Source organism: Corvus moneduloides, chromosome 4 (assembly GCF_009650955.1).
Source record: "Corvus moneduloides isolate bCorMon1 chromosome 4, bCorMon1.pri, whole genome shotgun sequence".
NCBI classification, from domain to species: Eukaryota; Metazoa; Chordata; class Aves; order Passeriformes; family Corvidae; genus Corvus; species Corvus moneduloides.
The window spans coordinates 41,500,455-41,523,445 of record NC_045479.1 but is presented as its reverse complement, the minus strand read 5'-3'; the positions used below and the strand labels follow the sequence as shown (position 1 = coordinate 41,523,445).

The following is a 22,991-nucleotide window of genomic DNA, read 5'->3' as shown; positions in this document are numbered from 1 at the left end:
TGTCGTTGTTGCTGTTGAAAGAACATGCTTGCTTTCAGGAGGTGAAACACCTTCAGTGTGTAGGCACAGGTTTGTGTTTGATGATTCTTCATCTCAAGAAGCCTTTGTCCTAAGTTTTATCTTGAATTAGGATTTGTAAGCTACCTACATGTATCAATATTTAATAGTTGAATAATGGAACTGTTTATAGTTGAAGGTGTTTTGGTAATCCTGACAATTTTATGCTTTTCCTTTGCTACCAACTAAATTGGTGACATAGGATACTATTATACAGTAGAACTGTATAATAGTGTATGTAAGTTGCAGCAGCTGAACTGAAACTGAGACTGATCAAGTGAAATGACCGAGATGCTGAGATGAGTAAAGAGTAAAGGACAGTCAGTACTCTCAGCACTTATGGTGTGTAGTTTCTCACTAGTCCACCTGTCAATACTGCTATCAACCTGCTAGTGCCTAGAACTTGAGGCTTTCTCAATTATTTTTCCCTCTCCAAGTTGGAATACATGAAACAGTTTAAAAATCCACTTGTACTTCTTTTGAAGATCGCCAGAATGGGATTTATGATATAGCTATAGATTTTACTTTGCTTTTCTTTTTTGATTGTAAGATCTTGTGGTTATTGATAATTTCTGACATTGGTGTCACAACAGTCAGATTCTTAATCTCATTTGATTTTTTTTTTTTTCAGACAACAACTAGACACAAAGTACTAGTTATGGAATTTTGTCCATGTGGGAGTTTGTACACAGTTTTAGAGGAGCCGTCTAATGCCTTTGGTTTGCCGGAGTCTGAGTTCTTAATTGTTTTGAGAGATGTGGGTATGTAGACTTAGGTCTAATTTGTTGACTGAAACAAACTCATACTTGTTTTGTTTATCTTGAAACAGCAAGAGAAAAATTTAAATGACTGTCAGCTAATTGAACAAATTAATATGGTCTTACGGAATCACATCTTTTATTTGTGTCTATGTTGGTATAGGTAGCAGCATTAAGAAGCCATTTCTGTGTAAAGTATTGATGTAATTTTTTTTCTTTAAGATTATTTTTCACACATTGAACTGACTTCTAGTGATAATTTCAGAAGAGTAAAATAGAAAAATAATATGATTCACTTGTGTTTACCTGCTATAAAATTTTCTTCCTAATTTACCTGCTATAAAAATTGCTTTATGGGAAAGATGTTACTGAGAGCAGGAAATGCTATAATTTAGCTGTTTGGAAAGAAAAAAAAAAAAAGCAATCTGTGGTCATGGTCTTTTTGTTAATTGAGTGTCCCTTCTCATTCCCATTTCCCAATGAGAACATAAGCATGTCTTCCTAGTTACAATTCAGTGTTTGCCCAGTCTGTGTCACAATGTATACATGAATTCTGTGTTTATTTTCTCAATTGAAGTGGCTGGGATGAATCATCTCCGTGAGAATGGAATAGTGCACCGTGACATCAAACCAGGAAATATAATGCGTGTTATAGGTGAAGATGGTCAGTCTGTTTACAAACTTACAGATTTTGGTGCAGCAAGAGAACTTGAAGATGATGAACAATTTGTTTCTCTCTATGGCACAGAAGAGTATTTAGTAAGCCCATATGATTTAATTTAATTGAAGCAATGTTTGAAGCCTGAGGCCCTCCGTGATTATAGTTGAATAGGTGAAGGTCATGTTGTTGGGAATTAGTATTTAAACCTTTGTATTATAATTGTTTTTATAACTTTCCATTGGGCTTTTTCACCTTGGGTCATGCCATTTTCTGCTAAAATACATCAGCCTTGAAATAATTTCCAGGTCCAACTTCAACTGTTGCCTTGTGTGAAAGGAACAACAATGTTTTAGTTATGAATATATTTGCCTTTATCTCTGTAGATGGGTTTTAGTTTGTGTTTGAGCTACTTGGATGACATTAGGTGCAGTTAAGATTCATGTGAAACCTTGGCCAACCAAAGAGAGGCAGGTAGAGAAGTATCAAGACAAGCACCTTAGCATGATTTTCTTCCTGACATGTTTTCTCACATGTATATCATAACTGATACTCTCCTCTACTATGGATCTTTTTTCAATTTGGTTTCTGTTATTTCAAAATCATCTGGAGGAATACTGAATTTCTTCTCTCCTTTAGTGGTCTTTTATACTAGTAGTCACTCTTCAGCTGAATTTTAAAATATTTTTTGCAAAGTTTTCAATAAAAGTGACTGTCACACCTAGGAATATAGTGATATTTGTCAGAATAGCTTAAGGAACTTCTATGATACAGGCAAGATTTGCTTTTTAAAAGAACTGAAAGCTTAGACTGACAAATTACCTTGCTGTGGAAGGATAGATTGGGTTTTTATCTTTATAAACTTTCATAAAGCAATTCTAACTTTTTTTTTCCTCTTTAGCATCCTGATATGTATGAGCGAGCAGTTTTGAGAAAAGAGCATCAGAAAAAGTATGGAGCAACAGTTGATCTGTGGAGCATAGGGGTCACCTTTTACCATGCTGCAACAGGGAGTTTGCCCTTCCGACCTTTCGAAGGACCTCGTAGAAACAAGGAAGTGATGTAGGTAATCTAGAAAGAGAATTTTATGTTGGTAAATCACATCAGCCCTTTAAATGCTTTTTACCAAGAAATCCTCCACACATACAGTAAAATTTAAAACAGTGAAAATATTTAAGGAACAATACTCATTTGTTGTGGTATAGCCCCAGTAGGCAGCTAAACATAACACAGTTGTTCGCTCAGTCCTCTGTAGTGGGATGGGGAAGAGAATTGGAAGGGTGAATGTGCAAAAACTCATAGATTGAGTTAAAGACAGTTTAATAAGTAAAAAAAAGCCCCACAACAAACAGCAACCCTTGCCTCTTAAACCCAAAGGGAAACAAAACCAAGAAAAACAAGTAATGCCGAAAAATGCCCAGTTGTTCATGACCAGCCAACTGATGCCCAGTCAGTCCCTGACCAAATGCCACCCTGGCAAATTCTTCCCCACCTTCTCCTTAGCTTATGTTGCTGAGTAATATGGTGTGGTATGGAATATCCCTTGGGTCAGCTGTCCTCCTGTATCCCCTTCCAACTTCTTGCCTGCCCCCAGCCTACTTGCTGGTGGGGCAGTAGAAAAGTAGAAGAGGCTGTGATGCTGTGTAAGCACTGCTCAGCAATGGCTAAACATGCGTGTGTTATTAACACTGTTTTGGTCACAAATACAAAACATGGTACCATACACTACCATGAAGAAACTTAACCTATCCCAGCCAAAATCAGTAGAAACATTCTGCTTCAACAGGGATTTTACTGTGTGACACCTTAAAATCTGAATTAAGCATTTGAATTGAGAAGGACCTGAATTAAGCTCCCCAAAATACTGATGTTTTTCCACACATCTTTTCTTCAGCCTGGCACTAGGCTGGTCTGTTGCAGTGTCGTGTATATAACTTGGCTACTTGGGCAAAATTACGGTATTCTGAAATGAGTTTTCAGTGCTGCAAATTTTTGTTGTCCTTTAAATGGTGGTCTTCCCCAGCAGTCTTGAAATGGGTGCACTACCCATGAGACTGACATTTGAGTAGTACAGTTGTGGACTGCAGCTGAAGATAACAGGGGTGGCTCCTGAACGGAAAACAGAAGTTGTGTCTGTGATGTGATGATTGTATTTGATTCTTGTTTCATCTTGGTCTGATTCTATTTTGTTTTTCTGTGTGTTGCATTTTAAAAATAAAGCAAGGTGGTACTTGGGACCTCTAACAAACACATCAATAACATCTCTGTTCTGGTACTCCGTGTAAAGCTGACTCCAGTTTTCTTAGTTGAAGAAATTGCCTATCTTGTGATTTTTTTTTCCCTGTAAGAATTCTTGTCGTAGATGTTTGAGAGATGTTTTATATACACCTTGTCCTCCCCAAAGAGAAAGCACAACTGAAATTTTCTATTGCAAAAAGCCTACTGCTCCTCATTCGTTTCATGAAAAATTTGAGAAATACTTACCTGTGCAATGCCAAGTTAAACAATGCCAAATTGTATCCAGATTTCTGGATGTTCCTTCTATATGCCCAAGCCACTTTGTGGTGGCTAAATGTCATCTCTTGCTATAGAACATGCTAGAAGTTAGCATTTTAATGTGTAAATTGAACTAAATTGACTTTGATTAATTAACTCTTGTGAAAACCTTTGGTTTCCTTCAGTATGCTGGAAATATCTCCTGAACTTTTCCCCAAGGCTGAAGTAGACAAAGTTACTTCTCCAGCTAGCTCTTCTAGCACTGCTCTGTCAGCTTGTAAGTGAAACTTCCTAACTGTTGCACCATATACAAATTTAGGCCAACCTGTTGTTTTAATTTGTATTATTGCTGCCCCTTTGAGAATTAGTTACAAGACCTATGTATGTATAAGAGGTAGTAGTTGAAGTCTCCATTATTTTTGTAATGTGTTGCAGGTATAAAATAATCACTGGAAAGCCTTCTGGTGCTATTTCTGGAGTACAGAAAGCGGAGAATGGACCTATTGAGTGGAGTTGGGAGATGCCTATTTCTTGTAGCCTTTCAAAGTAAGTTTGAACAAAAAAATGTTCAAAAAATGTTTCAATACCACTTGATTGGACTTTTCCAGTCATATTCTAGGATTGTGTCTTTGGAGCAGAGATTTGACGCAGTTTTTTCTTTGAACTCTTCAGTACATCTGTACAGTCTGATATTTGGTTATAAAGTGGTTTTTTCCTTCACATCTGTCCAAATAGTTTTATGATTGCTAATTTACAAATGAGCACATCTGATGTGGTTTGAAAAGAAAGATTATTACCGCATTTTCTTTACCCTCAGGAATGAAGAATCAATACCTTTGATGGCCCTCGTTTCTTGCAAGAATGTGACTTCAGACGTGACAAAGATTAGGCAGTAGGAAGGAAATGATGAGCAAAGACAGTTCAGAGGCTTATTTTTTGCTAGGAAAAAGGTCACAGCACATTTTAACACATATTCATATCTCTTCAATTTTATCATCATATTTTTGCTTTGTATGTCCATAATATTCAATAGGAAGAGCCATGAAAGATGTAATTTTGGTATGACTTGGAAAATACCTCCCATAACCCATTTACCTTCCTGAGACTTCTTCCGTACTTTAACGTTACTAATCCTTCATGGTAAAGGAGGAAATAAATTCTTCTATGAAGAGACTCTAGAAGCAAACTTTTCTGAAAGCCAAATATGTACATCTTTAAGGGGTGTAGACTCAAAGTCTGGTTTATATCCATTCATTAGTTCAGAGTGGGCAGAACTTGCGCTTTGTATGTGGTTTTTGTAGTACTGCTCATTTGTTTCCTCTGCTTATTCTGTATAATTGAAGTGCTTGAAATTATAAAGGAAGCAGATTTTTTCATTAAACATCTCTTCACAGTAATATTTTTAAGTAGCATTCAAACAGTATTTAGTGTTATAAGTTTAGTACTAAAGTGAGTTTGAGCACAGCATCCACTGACCTCTAATGGGGTCAGCAGTGTGCTTGCAAGCCGCTGCAGCTTGCTTCAGAATGTTACCTGTTACCCTGGCTTGATGTGTACATAATGTTAAAATTTTGGAGAAGTTGTTCATGATAATGCACGAGTGGGATCCATAAAGATCCATTCAGGTGCCTAAGGTAGAAATGTGAGAAATTTAAGCTGACCTTTCTCCTAGAACAGTAACAGCTGTAAGGCAATAGTTGCATGGGTTCTTTTGCAGCATTCAAGCTGCATGTGCAGAGTATTTATTTAGCCCCATCTCAATCAGAATGAATTCTTAGTGTTGACAATTTAAATAATGAGTCTTTTCTAACCCAGCTGATTTTGATTGAAAGCAACAGTGTTGCATCTCCACCAGCAAATCCTAAATGGCAGTAGCTTGCTTCAGAGTGATACACTGTGGTGTGGGGGGTGAGCTGGGTAAAATGCTACTACAGTGGTAGAAGGTGGCCTCAGCTCAACAATGTAGACTTACTAAATTCTATGTAATTTTTGCACTGTCTGTGAAATATTTCAAGTACCAAGAAAAAATACTTGATAGTTAAGCCTAAAAATGAAAGATTTAAAGTACATGTGTTTATGAAAAACAATGGACATTGCCATTGAACATTTTGTTGCTCACTGTAGGAAAAAAGGCACTGACATATTCTTGTAAGGGAAAATAGATGTGTATTCATGAGGAAGTATGAATTCATTTGGATAGGTCAAATGAATTATTGCAATTGGTTTGCAAGGTAAAATGTTCCAAGTAGAACCAAGTTGTCTCATCTCTTCCTGGTGTCCTCTAGGGGTCTGCAAGTACTGCTCACACCTGTCCTTGCGAATATTCTTGAAGCAGACCAGGAAAAATGCTGGGGATTTGACCAGTTTTTTGCAGAGACGAGTGACGTACTGCACCGAATAATAATCCACATCTTTTCATTACAGCAGATGACCTTGCACAAAGTTTATATTCACAACTATAATACGTAAGTGTTCTCTATTTTCATTACTTTGCTCTTGTTCAGGCTAACAGCGCTGTGACCTCAGATCACCACAGTTACAAATTCAGTAGCCTGTGACCTCATGTCACAAATGTTACAAATGTTACAGATTCAGCAGCCTTTCCTTGGCAGTTTATCTGAGGAAGCAAAAGGGCGCAATTCTCCTGCGTAGTCATAGTGCATTTAGAAGCATGTTGACCAAACATAAATATAAAGTCATTGAAGGTCAAATCAACTGATCTTACACTTAGTCTTACTTAGTGTCAGAACACAGACTTAATCCTGGATGTGTTAACAATATGTCTGTTTTCCCAATAGAGGCCAACTCATCGCCCATTTGTATATGTTCCTTATTTACAAAGTAGTTTTCTGGACACTGTATTCATCTCTTGCTTATCTTGTCCTCAAGCATGCAAAATGCACACATTGTCTCTGATGTAAAACTCTCACAGGGTTTCTGAAGTGGTAATTTGTACAGTTTAGGATCCTGATTTATATGGGGTTCACTTTATGACCATGAAGTGCTGATGTTAAAAGCTGTAAGGTATACAAATATTTTCTCTGCTGTATTACAGATAATACAGAGCATGTGTTTAGTTCTAATACATGGATACATCCTGTTATTTCATCAAATGTGTAAATAAATTTCTGTCCACTTCAATTTTTCTTTTCTATTCCATCATTTTTCTTTTGAGACAGCCCAAATAGTGTTTCTGCAGAGAAATTTTGCTTCTGTTTTTAAATTTTTATTTACATGTATGATCATCTATAAACTAGCTGTAGTATTAAGAAGCTGTAGTGTACTAGTGCTGCACAGGAGGCAAACTGGTCCTTCCTGTTAGCGTACTGAAGGTTTTTCTTCTTTGTGGGAGGTTTTGCTCGTTTCGTTTGGCTTGGTTTCTTGGTTGCTGTTGTGGTGGTAGGTTTTTGTGGTGGGGAGAGGTGTGGTGGTATTATAAGTTCTTATCCTTGTATCTATTGATTGCTGTAAATAAAATTACAGTGTCTTTGTTCTTCCTTATCACTGCTGTTTTAGGAAATAATCTGGCTATCTGTTAGCCTACAGGCTGAATTTAATTTTTTGACATGTAAAACACCAGACTTTTCTTTTGGAGAGACCATCCATCTCCTTTGAAGAAAAGGGTACGCCTTAGAAAACTTAAGTATGCTTCCTTCCCCTCATCTGTTGTTGCCTGTTTTTACTGACCTTAAGACCAGAGCAAGTTTGTTTAGATAGACGTGCTTTTGCGAAAAATCAGAGGTAGAAAGGAAGTTTGATATTTTGCAGGAAATAGCATTTATTTTTGTAACACAGCAACCTGGAGCCTTAGGCAGCATGCTGCTTTTTTTCTACTTAGAAGTCAAGTGCTTTATGTGTAAACCCAGTTCTTAATTAATCAGAAATAAAAGCAATTTTTATTTAAATAATACAAAATCTGAATTGTTGAACTATCATAGTGAGCCTAACTGCTACCAATTATATTGTTTGTGTTATAGAGCTGCTATATTTCATGAGTTGGTCTACAAACAGACAAAAATACCATCTCAGAATCAAGAACTGATATATGAAGGTCGGCGCTTAATACTAGAGCCTGGCAGATTGGCACAGCACTTCCCCAGAACAACTGAGGAGAATCCTATCTTTGTAGTAAGCAGGGAGGCTGTGACCATTGTTGGATTAATCTATGAAGAAGGTATATGAAAGTAATTTTGCTTTTCTTACAGCTATCTTTTTAAAATAGTTTGGGATACTTAATGTAATTGTTTTATGTCTGTTATGTCTTAGTGTTGGAAATTTTCTTTTGTTGATATCTGAAGTTCTAAGTATGCAGTCCAATGTTTTTCAAAACTGCTGATTATCCAGAACATTTTTACAGAAACAGTAGGTGCTTGTAATGTTCCAAGTCCTTTGAACCTGAACATTTGTGTGCTAAGATGTAGTGGTGCTTATGGAGTTCTGTGCGTTTTTGAAGCATGATACTTTAAACAAGTACAAGGAAACATTATAGAAAGTAATTCAAAGCTGGTTCTTTTGTTCCATTATTCACTAAGTGGAAAGTCAAGTTTTACGTATTTTTTTTATTTGTCATGAATGTGGTTAGCCTTTGGTTAGTTAACAGAAGTGGTCTTACTATAACAGGGGAAAAAAAAAGAAATTAAGGTTTTGATTTTCCATTTATCATTGAGAGGTTTTTAGAGGGATCTATGCTAGAGCCCTTTTTTTAATAATGATGAGCTGGAGGACATGGCTGCAGGTGAGAAGTCAGTATTGCTTTTGTCACTGTGTCCTAAATTCTGACTGCTCAGGCACTCTCACAGACGTGCTTGAAGAGTGTGGGTAGGTGAGCTGTTTGTGGAAGGATCAATAGGGCCTTTATATTGTGTCACAGAGCTTTCTGAAGGAGCCAGTGAGCATGAGAACAAAGGAGATAGGCTGATAGGGGCTACCTGAGGTTTAGAAAAGCTTTTTGGTGAAGTCCTGCCCTTAAGAGCCTCAATGAAAATAAGCAGCCATGTGATAAAAAGGGGGTGGTCTCCTGTGTGGGCAAACATGGGGTTGAAGAACAGAGACAAACGGTTGGCTCTCTCAGTGGAGAGAGATTGCTGGTAGAGACCTGCATGAAATCTGTGCTGTGCAGCATGTTCAGAAGTGAGTCTGGAAAAGGAAGGACAATTTGCTGAAGATATCAAGTTATTTAAACACTCAAGACAAAGGCTGGTTTTAAAAGTGTGCATGAGAACCACATGATATTAAAAGGCATAAAAGCAGAGTACAGGGTGGGGAGGGAAAACAATCTGAACTTTTGAAGTCTCTTCTGGAAAATAATAAAATACAGATACTTGTTTTATGTTTCAGTTTTACTTCCTAAAGTACATCAACGTTACGATTTGGATGGGGATGCCAGTATGGCTAAAGTGAGTAATTACCATTTTAGATTATATACTTGTCTTGGATAATGATACTGAAATGAAAGCTACGTCATTTTCAAATTAATAATGTTAATAAAATGATTGTAATATGCTAGTAAGGATTCTGATAGAAATATATTTGTTAACAAGGGATCTAAAAGTATATTAAAGCCATACTTTGTATACAAAATACGGCTTTTTTTTTTAAAAAAAACCAAACCCAAAGTCCAGTCTTCTAAATTCAAAGTGCTCTGTTACTGTATAATTCAGTGTTGGGGGAAAAAGGAGCCTGACACTGTGTGGTCCTGAAGTTAGTTAGAAGCTTCATAACTTCACTTTCTGATGGTGCAAAATCTAACATTAGAAAAATAACTCTTGCTCCATAGAGAGGAGTCTGTAGGACTCTGAAGAAGGGTGGAATTTATTTTGCCTCTTAAAAACTTTCAGAATCTGTGGGAGACAAGTAAAGGATGTTTCATTCTTTTGGTTGTTTTTCTAAAACTACTGAATGTGTGCACAGCCATGCTTGACTTTGTGACGACCGTTTATACATGTGAAATACTGGCTGCTGAAGAGCCTTGTATTCAGACATGGAAGTCCTGAAAATGTATGTCCCTTTAAATACCAGTAATCTTGAAAATTAATAAACAGAAAGGCATCAGTGGATACTAATTATTTAAAATATTGTAAAGTATAATATCTGAAACTTTGTTCTCAATTCTAAATAATATAGCAATCTTGTAAGTGAAATTGGGTAAACGAAGAGACTTTCTAGCCTTAGAATTAAAAAGGGTCAGTTTTTACAAGTTTTTTGTAATGTATGTGCTTGATTCCTAAACTATAAATGAAATGTACTTGTGACTTTGACAGAAATAGTAAGTTGTGTCATTTTTGTTTGTGAGATTTGTTTTCATCCCTAACAGATGCTTCAGCGTAAGTGGAAAACCCATGTTTAGCTCTGCCTTCATAATGGGTGTTTGGTTGTTGCCTGACTAAAGCTTAGGCCAAGTTATGCATTTTAAACTACCATCCTCATGTTGCTCTTTCTTTTTTTGATCTTTCTTTGTTGTGTTGTATTGACTTAAAGCAATTGTTAAGTGAATGCCAGATCAGTACTTATGTTGTGGTTTTTTCCTCCAGGCAGTGACAGGTATTGTATGTTATGCCTGTAGAGTTGCCAGTTCTCTGCTACTTTACCAGGAGCTGATGCGAAAAGGAATTCGATGGCTAATGTAAGCAACTGATCGCATTTTATGATGGCCTTTTTTTTTAATTGAAATATGCCTTGATTATCAATACATAGTTCTGTGATCTCTTGATATCTTGGGAGGTTTTGTTTATCCTTGAGTAATGACAGGCTGAATTTTCTCCTTTTTTTCTGTCATTAAGGAAACAATTTTTTTTTAACAATAAAAATGAAGGTGTTTGTGAATTTAATTCTGTGGATAATTTAACCTCTGGTAACATGCAGATACAATTAAACAGCTTGCACAAGGTATTTCTATATGAGGATTATGTTAATGCATCTCTAACTGAAAAGCAATTCCTCCTGGCAGTTAATGCTGCAGGTATATTATTGTGTTACTGATTGCTGGTAGGATGGCAATTGAATACTTTTTTTATAGACTAATGCTTCACTTTTTTAGTGAAATAATCAAGGATGATTACAATGAAATGGTTCATAAAAAGTCAGAGATTGTCATCAGGCTGGATTTCTGCAGCAGAAACATTGAGAAAGCTGAGAAAATGTGAGTAGAAGTGCTACACCAGACGCACTGATCTTTCATTATAATTTTTAGTGACAACAGTGGTTTAATTTATGATTATTTGCAGTGGTTTTGCATTTAAAAATTTAATTTGACTCAGCATGGATTTTCTGATGGCAATGACTTAAGCAGATTTAGTCATATGTGTTACTCAAATTAGAGTGTTAATTTTGCTCCTTAACCTAAAGAGAACAAGCAATTACTAATGAGTGGTAACTGAGTGTGTTCTTTTTCTCCTTTCTTCTCTGACTCAGCTCATTTGCTCTTATTGACTCTAGAAGCTATAGTAAAGCTTGGACAAAGAACCAAAGAACATAGCTTTGCTTTCATTAGTGCTTTTATCACTGAGTTTGGTTGCATATGACTTTAAATACTGCCCCCTTACACGGTTTTAAGACTGCAGCATTTTCTGTATGGAAGGAATTTTAAAGTTTAAATATAACATAGAGCAGCTGCAAAAAAAACCCCAAATAACCAAACCCACCTCCCCTTGCCCCCTCCCAAAAAGGTGTTATTCTTATGCTGTGTGATAGGAACTTTAAATACCACCTCTTCTTAGCATTCTCCTATGGGTGGTAGTTTTCCTGTTCAACCTCCTTCCAGTCTTCCCCAAGTGCCGTCTTAGTCATAGGATTCTCTAGACTTGCCACCAGGCTGCTCTGAAAATGCAGATACCCAGAAGATGATTAACTCACATATGTAGAACCACTGGCTTTGCAGAGTAGAGTTAGAAATAGACTTAAACCTGTTGGAGCTGCTATGCCTGTGCTCATTGAACACCTTGTGTGCAGTAATTGTGGATACCCAAGTGTTTGACAGATTTGCTATGTGTGTACCAAACCTACCTTAAAAGCCAGGTGTGTCTGTATTGGCTTCAATAACACCACAAAACCACAACAGTGAAATGTGAGGTTGGTAACTTGCAAGACAACACTATGCCTGTGCAGCCTGGCTACAAATGGTCAGGGCAGGAACCCAAACTCCCCTTCAAGCCCATATGCACTAGTTGGCAGGACTAGATCTTGTTCAGTCTTTTGTTCAGATAGTTTCTTCCTGCATTCTGCCAGAAGAAAGCCACTCAGAGCTCAGAAGGAACCACTGTTGGTTCTGATTTGTGACTCTGGTGCACTCAAGGGTAACTCAGCAGCAGTTTGTAAAAAAATTACGTTCATTTGTGAACTGAAGTAGTTCTCATTTGGACAGAAATTTTCTGTGTGTTTGCACATGGTCTTCTGGCCTCTTACAAAGGGGCAGGATTTTCAGTTTGTTTGACTTTGCTAACTCCATAAAAGTCTTCTAAAGGACATGTCCTCTTGTTTGTCCTTCCTTTTCAAGGCTGTGCTTCAAAGCATGACAATGCAAAGTCTTTGTTTGAAAAGGTAAATAAAGCACTGGACTTGACAAAGTATGTATTTTTTGAAAGCAGTTGAGCTGTTTGTGATGTTGTTTTTAAAAATAAAATGTACATGAGACTCAACAGGAAAAATATTGTCCTCAATAATTTATTTGGCACTTGAGCTATGGTCATTGGAAACTATCAATATGAACAGATGGTCCTACTATCCCAGCCTGTAAGCATTTAACCCAGTAAGTTTTCTCAGAAAAGCATTTTGGTGCACTGAAGTATTAGTCTGTTAATGACTACTTTAAGTTTAAAAATTACTTGATGAAAGGAAATATCCTTTCACCACCTGTCATGTACAAGTAATGAGACTAGAATAAAGAATTCAGGAATGGAAGTTTCAAAATTTATTTTAACCGTTCCAATGTAGGAAAAAATCAAGGAATGTTTTTTTTAAATCTCAAATGTTTCCATTGTTTAATGGCCACTTAAATTTGTCAGTTTCATGGTTGTTGCTTGAGAGAGACTGTATTTCATATACAAAAAGAGGCAGTTACTGAATTCAAGGAATACTTCGAGTGTATTCACTGCTTGTTTATTTTCTTTTTTAACTGTTTTTTTTTGCTGGTCAGATATGAGAATTTGATGCAGATCAACTTGGAAGCGTCAGAAGTGGATGAAATTTCAGAGATACACACAAAACTCTTGCGCGTAAGTGTCTTACAAAGTTACCCTGTCATTGAAAATGGTGTTTCTACAGAAATAGCCAAATGCATGATAACACAGGCTTCTGTGAATAACAACTCTGAATTTTCAATGTAATTTCTAAATTGCCAGTAGTTGGTAAAATGTCCATACTAATGTGAATATCTTTCTGAAAACAGAGCAAGTACTTTTGTATTAGCTCAGTGTAGTGAAAATAAGTTCCTGAAAATACATTCCTGTTTTCTAAAATACTCAAGAATTATAACCCTGAAGTATATTTTACTATGCTTTTTTTTCCTTTTCCATTTTTTTCCTTTCCTGAAGGAATTATTTACTACTTTTTTGGCTTTCTAATTTGTTGCATACAGAAACACACTTCAGAGTGATTTGCTTTGAAATATGCATCGTGTTTCCAGACATGTAAGGAAAAACTGAAAATAACTTAATATACTAGGAGCAGGTATAAAGTTCTCCATTCTAAAAGCAAAAGATGATTAGTGCATTTTTATTTTGAAGGTTGTATGAACTGTAGAGAAAGGAAGGTATGAATTATGTGGATAGTGAATTCTTAATAAACCAAAAGAGAGTACGGGTAGAAGTAAATAAGGGTTATATGAAAGGTTGAAAGATATTGTTGAAAGAAAAGAAATTTTAACTAACAGAAATGCCAGTGTCAAATATGATTCTTTCTTTAATAATACCTTGCTTTATCTGCTTCTAGCATAGCCTAGGCAGATAATTGGACCTATTTCTTTAATGGAGATCAGTGAAACAAATGGGTTTATAGTATTAACATGCTAAAGTAATGCTCAAGTAATTTTTCACTTTACTCAGTGATAAGATTGAACCTTCTTGCTCTTATGTAGCTCTCCAGCTCTCAGGGCATAATAGAAACTAGTCTTCAAGATATCAAAACCAAACTTTCTCCTGGTGGTTTACTGGCTGACACCTGGGCAAATCAGGAAGGCATGCATCCAAAAGACAGAAAGTGAGTAACTGTACTTATTGTTCTAATATGTGTTGAATTCTGCATTTAGTTGTAGTTCATGAAACTCATTAATAGGTACTTGAGTTTATGTATAAAATATCTCATTTTCTTTCTTTTATCACTCTAGTCCAGAAAGGTTGCAGGCACTGCTGTCTTCCATCACAGACATCTACTATCAGTTCAAAAAAGACAAAGCAGAACGAAGTAAGTAACTTACGTGATTCACTTTTAACATAAAATGTGATGCAAAGGACAGTTTAGTCTTAGTTTGACTAGGGTGTTAGTGGTAGGTATGGAGAGTTAGCCCCAGTGCATTTGTCTGTAGGTCCTTCTAAGCGTGATACCATGCTAAAGCCCATATGAGTGAAAGGCCACTATTAATAGCATTAAATTTGAATTGCAAGACTGGAGAGGAGGAAAAAAGTATATGACCACTTTGACCTATCAAAAGAAGGAAAGTGTGTAGGAAATGAGTAAACCTAGTAGAGTTTTGCATAAATACAGCTAACAGAATTAGATTGGTAATGTCTGTCATCTGCTCTGATCCTAGGGCTTCCTTATAATGAAGAACAAATACACAAGTTTGACAAGTAAGTTTTGAAGTTACCTTTTGGAACTACCATGATTGCTTTCAGATCCTCCAGGTGCTCTTGCCAATGACCCATTCTCTTGATTTTTATTGTAAATCGTAACCTCTTTAGGATTGCTTTGTAAAAAGTTTCTTTTAAATATCTTAAATACATAGGGGGAGGAGTGTATGAGAATGAGGTGCTTTCTGACTGTAGAGTTTTTTTGCTGATAAGCCTTCTAAATGCAAAATACCTGTTCATTATCTGAGCATAAATGTTTTATAGGAAGTACACTTTTTTCCTGGTTTTTTTCAGGGAGGAAAAAGCCCTGAGTAGGATTGAAATGCCTTTGTGGCTAAGGTGGAGATAATTTTCTACAGATGAGTCAAATATGGACTAGCTGAATGAAATTCTAGAATGATTAAATCTTACAGGAAATATAGCACACGAAATTAATTTTAATGCCATTCTCCATGCCTGTTTAAAATTGTCACTCATGCAAGGTGTCCACATTAAGCAGCTGTGTGTAACTTGGGTCTCTAAACTCCCATAGTCTCCACTGATTCTATACTGTTGTACTTGTCTCAGGATTTATTCAGTTCCTCTCATGCAGATGCCTAATGCCATTTAAATTGCCCTGAAGTATCTGAGACATGCTCTGAGACTGGGAGGTAGGACACAAATCAAATGGCAAACCTACACCTTTCTGGACAGGTGATCAGAAGCAGGGCAGGGTATCTTTGCTGGAGAAGAGAAGGTTACATGGAGTCCTCCTAGCAGCCATCCAGTAGCTGAAGGGGGGGGCCTACAAGGAAGCCAGAGAGCGACTCTTTTATCAGGAACTGCAGTGATAGGACAAGGAGTAATGGCTTTCAAACTGAAAGAGGGGAAATTTAGGTTGGATACATCGAAGAAGTTCTTCTCTGTGAAGGTCACGAGACACTGGAACAGGTTGCCCAGAGAAGTTGCATCTGCCTCATCCCTGGCAGTGGTCTGTGACAGGGCGGGTTGGAACTAGATGATTTTTATGGTGCCTTCCAGCTCAAACCATTCTAAGTTTCTATCTTAAATGATGCTAGCTGCTTATGTGTAAGTGAATAAATTATTCTCCTAGTGGCTGGTCAGTTGTGTGGTTCCCTAGACTTTGCTGAATGCGGCATGAATTTAGACACCACTTATGTAATTTTCTATAAAGTCTTGCTCTTGATACCATGAGTGTGGCTTCACTGACAATTACAGGTACAAAGCTGTCATGGAGAGGGCACAACCATGCCACTTGATTTTCCCATAGTGAAAGCTAAACTGGATAACTGCCAAGCAGAGGAGAGGGTTTTCTACTGCTAAAACCATATCCTTGTATATGATAAACTTCAAATAAATATATTTCATTTTCATGGTTTGAATACCAGTATATTTTTTACCACAAGTATCTCCCTGGGACTGTACAGGTTTGAGATCTTAAGTCCACCTTTTTTATACTTGATTCAGCCCAGAGGGAAATGGCAGTGGCTTTTGTTAAGGACTGTGTGCTATTATCAGCAAAGGCTGGCCTTTGTAATATTTACCTCTAGGCAGATAAGGGAGCAGCACTCAATTTGAATTTTTTTTTTCTGGTTGAATGATAGGTACGCATTCCTGATGACCGTTCAGCTACGCTCTAGCTAGAATTTAATTAACCAATATCTGCCATGCAAGACTTAATGAAATACCAGAAGTAGGTGTTTGTAGTGTTCCTGTATCCCTTACACTTACTGGTGCAATGCATAGAATGGCAATGCTGTTACACTGGGACTACTGTCTGCCATACTAACAAGAATTGGGTTTTGTTTTCCTTTCCTTTTCTACTTGTTTCTTTTTCCTCTTGTCATAAAATTAGGCTGACACAAAACTCCTGTTCTTTTTTTTACGTGTATGTTACTCAGCAAAGGATTATTCATATATGCTGGAAGTTCCAGGTATCTGCAGTAGGAAAATATGAAATGATTAGGACTTTTGTCCTTTCTATTTAGAATCCTTAAATACATCAGCTGACTCAAACACTACATTTGGCCATTTATTAATATACAAATATGAATACAAGTACAAATTAAATGCTTCAAATAATTTTTTTTCTCCCTGCTAGGGAATATTTTTGAGACATAAATTGTCAGTTCCTGTAGAATGTTGAGTTCTTACACCTTTCAACAGCATGAATGAAGGCGGCTGCACAGATTTGAAGTGCACAAACCTTTCTCCAAATTTCAGAAAGTTAAAGGAATGGGGTTTTAAAAGGGTGACACTGTTTTGGTTGTTTCTGTGTTGCAGGCAGAAGCTGTATTTGCATGCTACAAAAGCCATAGCTCTTTTCAAAGATGAATGTGTCAGCAAGTATGATACATTTTTGGACAAAGCTGAGGACTGGACAAGGCAAGCTATTGATTTCTTTAATATTTGGTAATGTTCACTGCACCACTTTTATATAGGGTAGCTCTTAAAACTCTTTTTCTTTTAGGAAAATGCTGCACACAAGGAAGCAGTTACTGGCTCTCACCAACCAGTGTTTTGGCATTGAAGAAGAGGTGTCCAAATACCAGGATTATATAAATGAGGTAGAATGCTTCAAAATTATGTGAAGCATTTGCATAGATAAAAGATTTCCACGTATTTTCATGTCAATAGTGTTGTTTATAGTGAATCTTACATTAATGCAGTTGTATTAAAATACAGGGCTTTGTGGGTACAGAATGTGGTCTACAGTAGCTTCATTGCTATGTCAGAGTGGACTACAGAATGGTGTTAATTCTTGAATAATTTAATAATGTGATTTTTCGAATTGTGACTTGATTTTGGAATTTGGTGCGGTTAGTTTGGTTTGGGGTGGGGTTTTTTTTTATTTGGGTGAGGTTTCTTTGGTGGGGTTTGTGGGTTTGGATGTTTTGGGGTTTGTGGATTGGGGTTTTTTTTTGGTAATGTTACCCTTTCCTCCCCCAAAAAACCAGTGCAAATGGATGTGGGTTCATTGAGAAATGTGCTGTGCAACTGTTACTATAATATTTTCAGAGGACCTAGAGGATTATCCTAATTCTCTTAGGAAGTACAAAAATGCTACTTCCATAGTCAAGATTATGGGATACACACTTAAGGATGTCAAACTAATGATTTGGACAGTGACTCTACAGGATGCAAATTTATCAGAATTACCTCAAGATTGAGAGAATAAGAACATTTTCATGTGGTAAAATTCTTATTTTTTTAGAAAGGAAAGATAAATGAAAGAAAAGCTCTTGCTAAGTGTAAAATCAGTTTAGGAATGTTGGACAGCTGCATTTTACTTGTTATTTGTATTTTAGTAGCACCACCAATCCATTGATTAGGATCCAGTTGCCCTAGGATATCTACAGACATAACAAATAGATAATTCTTGCTTTCCAGAATTTATTATGAAAGTATTAGATAGGAAGATGGAACAAACCAGGGAATTATAGGGTGTGTCAATACAAAACTTGCTGTGATGTTCTCAGCTTAGAGCATATCAGCCACCTTAGTACTGTAATGAATTTATGTGGTATCACAGCAATGGAGCATTTTAAAAAGGATTTTAAGGTGGGCATCAAGATATACATGACAACTTCTATTGTAACTTAAATTTCCTTTTTATCTGTTACAGTTACAAGATGCCCTGCCACAGAAAATGTTTGCAGCTTCCAGTGGGATGAAACATACAATGAATACAGTCTATCCAAGCTCAAACACATTAGTAGAAATGACTCTTGGGTGAGAATTTCGTAATGGGATTGATGTAATATTGTATTCTTGCTATACAGGGAAATCTAAAAAAATTAATTGACTTAGTGATTGCTGTATTAAGATCAAGAATTTTACATTGCTATGGTGGTGGCACAGAATCAGAAGTGAGTAGGGGGGAGCACTAATATATCATCTGTCAACTTACCTGTCCCTTATTTTGTATGTAATGGCAAGTTGCTGGAAACTGTGGTGGTGAGTGATCAGAGCAGGTAACTATCCCTATAAAAACTGTAACCTTTCTTTTGCTTCTGGTTACTACAGGATGAAGAAACTAAAGGAGGAAATGGAAGGTGTTGTTAAAGAGCTGGCTGAAAACAATCACATTTTGGAAAGGCAAGCAATTATTTTCCCTTTTGGGGCTGAAACTAGGCTTAATTTGGTACATTCTATAGATCCAGAATTTAAACTAAGGGAACAATTCTATAACGTCTTTAATTGTAAACATATTTTGAACTTTCAAATGAAGCGTAACCAAAAAAAAAATTCAAAACCTTGGAACATTGCTGTAAAATCATTCTGACACAATTATTTTTGTGGCGTTTTTGTTTCATGTTACTTTGGTTTAGCTAATAAAAATTCCTGTTGCAGAGACAGATCAATTCTGAATTTAAACACAACACTGTTGCAGCAATGCAGTGGTGTCTTTTAATTCCTCAGTTTTAGATGTTATTTTTAACAACTGTGGAATTACACCAATCTGAATTCATGATTTTGTAGTTTTCAGATAGCTTAAATAAAGTAAAGAGTTTAAGATTTTCTTAAAATCCTGAGAGGGTATTGTCATTATCACATACAGACTGATGTTGATTTTTTTCCTATGATGATGAGAAAATACATAAAAATAAACATCTCCAGGGTAAATTGCTGGTAGAGTGGAGTTTAGCTTCAAGCTGAATTAGTTTTATTTTGTTCCCCACTCCCAGTCCCATATTTGCAGCACAGCTTCCTCTCTTCCATCTTCTTTGCAGATACAAAAGTTAGGTATAGATGCCTCTGTTGGCTTGTGGCAAGGGAAAGGAAAACCCCATAAGTAAATTAAAGATTGATTCCATAAGCTAGTCAACTGTCTAAAAATATACTGGTTTTTTGGTTTAGATTTGGTGCGTTGACCAGGGATGGTGGCCTGCGGAACGTGGACTGTACCTAGCTTCCAGAGGACCCAAAGAGGACTTGTAAATTTTTTCAATGGGAAAAAAATACTGTTGGGACAGTTAAAGGCAGATAATAAATCTGTATCCGGGTTTTTTTTTTCCTTCAACAACTGTAATATTAAAGAAAATGTAAATATGTATAATATGTAAATACAAAAGAAATATATATCTTTTCTTGGTCACTTTTAGGATAGAATAACTTCTGGCAGGGAATTGAGCCCTTTGGAGGATCTCTGAGGAGTCCTAAAGGGAAAAAGTATTGTTGATGAAATTGACATTTGTCTACTTTGAATATTGCCCCTTTTTTTCAGAATGCAGTTTAGTCTTCATTACAAGAGGACTTGCAGTACTCCAAAACACTCTTGTATAAAGGGTATTTTGGATTTCCTTTAACAACCACTATTATGTAGGAGTTTAGCTGAATGACTCTGATCATCACAGAACATGATGAATGTTTTAAATGAGATGTTTCTAAATGAGTGTGAGTAGGGACTAAGAGCGCAGATAGGACAGAACAGAAATGCATTTCTCTTTCCTTCACATCCAAACTGTTAGTTCACTTCTACTTGAGAAAGCAAATTCACAATATTTTTTTAAGTTCTCTCCGTATTTGGTGCTATGTTGTCTGTAATCACTTGACTGCTCAGTATATGGAAGTTTTGCACTCCAGCTTGTCAGAGTGAATGTAAAAATTCATTTTTTGGAGTATAGCATTTTCAGACTTTCCCTGAAATTTTGTTGCTCACCACAACAACAGTGGGTACTTCAAACAGCTTGTTCTTAATCTTATTTGCAGGTATAATTTTTTAGAAAGGTTAAAAATTTGGTATGAGAAGAATTTGTGGGCAGTCAGTAGACTGGATAGCATCACGCCTCGGTAGTAACTGAATAGTGGAAAATAAGGTACCAGTCTAGATCTTTAAAAGGGACCACTCCCATTGCTGACTTAAAACTGAGGTACCAAACTTTGATGGAAAATTTAGTGAGACTGTATATTTATTTTCCAGCATCAGTAGTTACTACTTCCAGGATAGAAAATACATTATTGGGTTGCAGAGATGCAGAGTGAAACATTCTGCTCCAAAATACACAGAAGAAAGAGAACAGGAAAACAAAACCTCTGGAAACATCCCTTTGTTTGGATACTACAGATTTACATACTTGTTTCAGAGGAGCATGCAAATATTACAGAACTTGTTCTTTCCTTGTGGAAACCTGGCCATGGATGTTCAGTGGCATCCAATAGCACTTCTCATTGCTGCATTACACCTGTAAGAGCTGGACCAAGTATATTTAGAATTAATTACTGGTGGAACATCTAGGTGTAAACCAAACAATATTGACCAGTGATAGCATCTGGCAGTTTTGTGATGCTTACTCCCTGCTTATCTGTCCGGGTCAGAACACAAAACATTTTCATTTCCTTTTTAGAAAATATTTGGAGAGAAACTTAAAAAATTTATAAACTAGTGTTTCATTTTAAAAGAAAAGGAAATTCACTTGCCTTGATGTCCAAGACCTGCTTTCCAGTGTTCTTGGTGAGAATCAAAAAAGGGAATTAAAACATTTTTACACTCATGTGAGCAGCTTCTGTCTTTGTCACCCAAAAAATCTAGCTATGCAAAAGGAGTGCAACAGTTTGTCACACATCTTTTCTTGGCATTCTTAATAGTTTTAAAATGCTGGAATCATGTCTAACTGGAATGTTTTAATGCCTGCTTGTACATTTGTTCATTCACATCCACAGTCTCACTGAGTATCACATGAATAAATGTTAAAAGAACTGGGCTCTCTAGCCATGCATAAACTGTATTTTGTTTCCAACATTATAATGCTTTGTTGTTTCAAAGTTCTTAATCTTGAAAGAAATCAAATGCTAGGTGGAATATATAATTTCCAACTTCCTTATACTGAAGCAATCTGAAAAAGAAAATTAATTGTAGTAAAAGTATAGTCTGTATGTTGAAATATGTGCAGCTTTCTTTTACATGTTTGAAAATGTTTTGTTGCATTTTAGATTCATTTTAAACATTGCTGGCTTTAGTCTTGCTGAATACATCAGTAATCTTAATCATGTTAAAATTTCTTTTTCTAAAGCAATTTTAACAAAGCAGTAGCTAAGGAACTTGAAGTAATCAGTTCATAATCTTATTATGTTACTATGAAGCAAATAATTTTTCAAGTCAAAGCATAGTGTATGGTACCATCAACTTTTTGCTCAAACTAAGTGTCCTGATGCTATGAGTCATGCTATTGATTTGCCAAAATAAGTAATAGAAAGTAATATATGGTTCTTCTTCCTAAAGCTGGTTTACTGGTTTGGGGGGTTTAGCTGAATATATTAATTATCTGTTACTTGAACAAACCTATCTTCATATGAATTGTGAAAATGCATGAGTGAACAGCTTAATGGCTTAAATACATCATCAACCACTTATTGTACAGTGTGTACTTCTTCCTTTTCATAATTTAATTTTCTGTTAATTTCAGAATTGTCTTATGAGTTTTATTTCCTTGTAAGCACAATAGACAGCCTGAAATATGAAGTTGCAAATTGCAGCTCAGTTTGCATTATCCAGCTGTTCAGAAAATGTGCCCTGCACAACAGAATCACTAGCACAGGCAATATGGTAGAGCCACTAATTCTTCTGATTTTTTTTAACTACTTGGTTGACATGTGTTCTGAACAACGTTAGTACTTATAATGGTGGCAAAATTCCTAGTCTGTGCTCAGTATGAAATCATCCACTGGTAGAACTCAATCAGTTCTGATGTAGTCAATCACTGTAGAAGTGGTGATATAGAACAATTCTGGATAGTTCAGAGCAGAACTGGGAAAAAGAGGAGTTGTTGGCTGAAGGAAGAGAGTATTGGAAGAAGAGGGAAGTAAAAGTCTTTGGTAATCTACAGGCTCTTTCAGAAGATCAGCATTCACTGTGTCTGTGGTGAAAGGGTTGTAGATGATTAATATAAACTGTAATGCAAACAAAAAACCCCAGCCTACAACTTTGGAGAAACCTTTCTAATGGTAAAGAGAGGCAAGTGCCAGAATAGATTGTCCTGGGAACAGCAATACCATTTGAAGAGGGTTTATAGGAACAGCTTGACTGGTGGGACCTCTTGTTACTGGTTCTGCTATTGACAAGGCTTCACAACCTTCTGATTTTCTGTGCCCTAAACAGCTTCTTTTTTTTTTCATCAATCACAAAAAAAAATGTGGTAGGGGGTAGTATCCCTCAGTGGAATTTCCTATTTTGTCACTGGTACCAGCTCAGACAGCAGTAGTTGTAGGTGCACATCTTTTGGAGAACTTCCCTGCGCGTGG

At 36.4% G+C, this 22,991-nt stretch overlaps 1 protein-coding gene across 1 annotated transcript in view; it reads left to right on the top strand.

Moving 5' to 3' along the window:
* The window catches only part of TBK1 (TANK binding kinase 1), a 28,343-nt gene extending 6,235 nt beyond the window's left edge, over positions 1-22,108 (top strand). Inside the window, exons 4-21 of the mRNA XM_032106433.1 lie at positions 689-818; positions 1,393-1,574; positions 2,375-2,535; positions 4,405-4,515; positions 6,255-6,434; positions 7,947-8,143; positions 9,307-9,365; positions 10,500-10,591; positions 11,006-11,107; positions 13,100-13,178; positions 14,039-14,160; positions 14,288-14,364; positions 14,711-14,750; positions 17,034-17,135; positions 17,221-17,317; positions 18,376-18,482; positions 18,777-18,848; positions 19,611-22,108. Of these exons, the coding sequence (XP_031962324.1) occupies positions 689-818; positions 1,393-1,574; positions 2,375-2,535; positions 4,405-4,515; positions 6,255-6,434; positions 7,947-8,143; positions 9,307-9,365; positions 10,500-10,591; positions 11,006-11,107; positions 13,100-13,178; positions 14,039-14,160; positions 14,288-14,364; positions 14,711-14,750; positions 17,034-17,135; positions 17,221-17,317; positions 18,376-18,482; positions 18,777-18,848; positions 19,611-19,662 (1,962 nt within the window). The 3' untranslated portion in view covers positions 19,663-22,108. The remainder of the gene's footprint in view (positions 1-688; positions 819-1,392; positions 1,575-2,374; positions 2,536-4,404; positions 4,516-6,254; positions 6,435-7,946; positions 8,144-9,306; positions 9,366-10,499; positions 10,592-11,005; positions 11,108-13,099; positions 13,179-14,038; positions 14,161-14,287; positions 14,365-14,710; positions 14,751-17,033; positions 17,136-17,220; positions 17,318-18,375; positions 18,483-18,776; positions 18,849-19,610) is intronic.
* Positions 22,109-22,991: the final 883 nt, after the last annotated feature.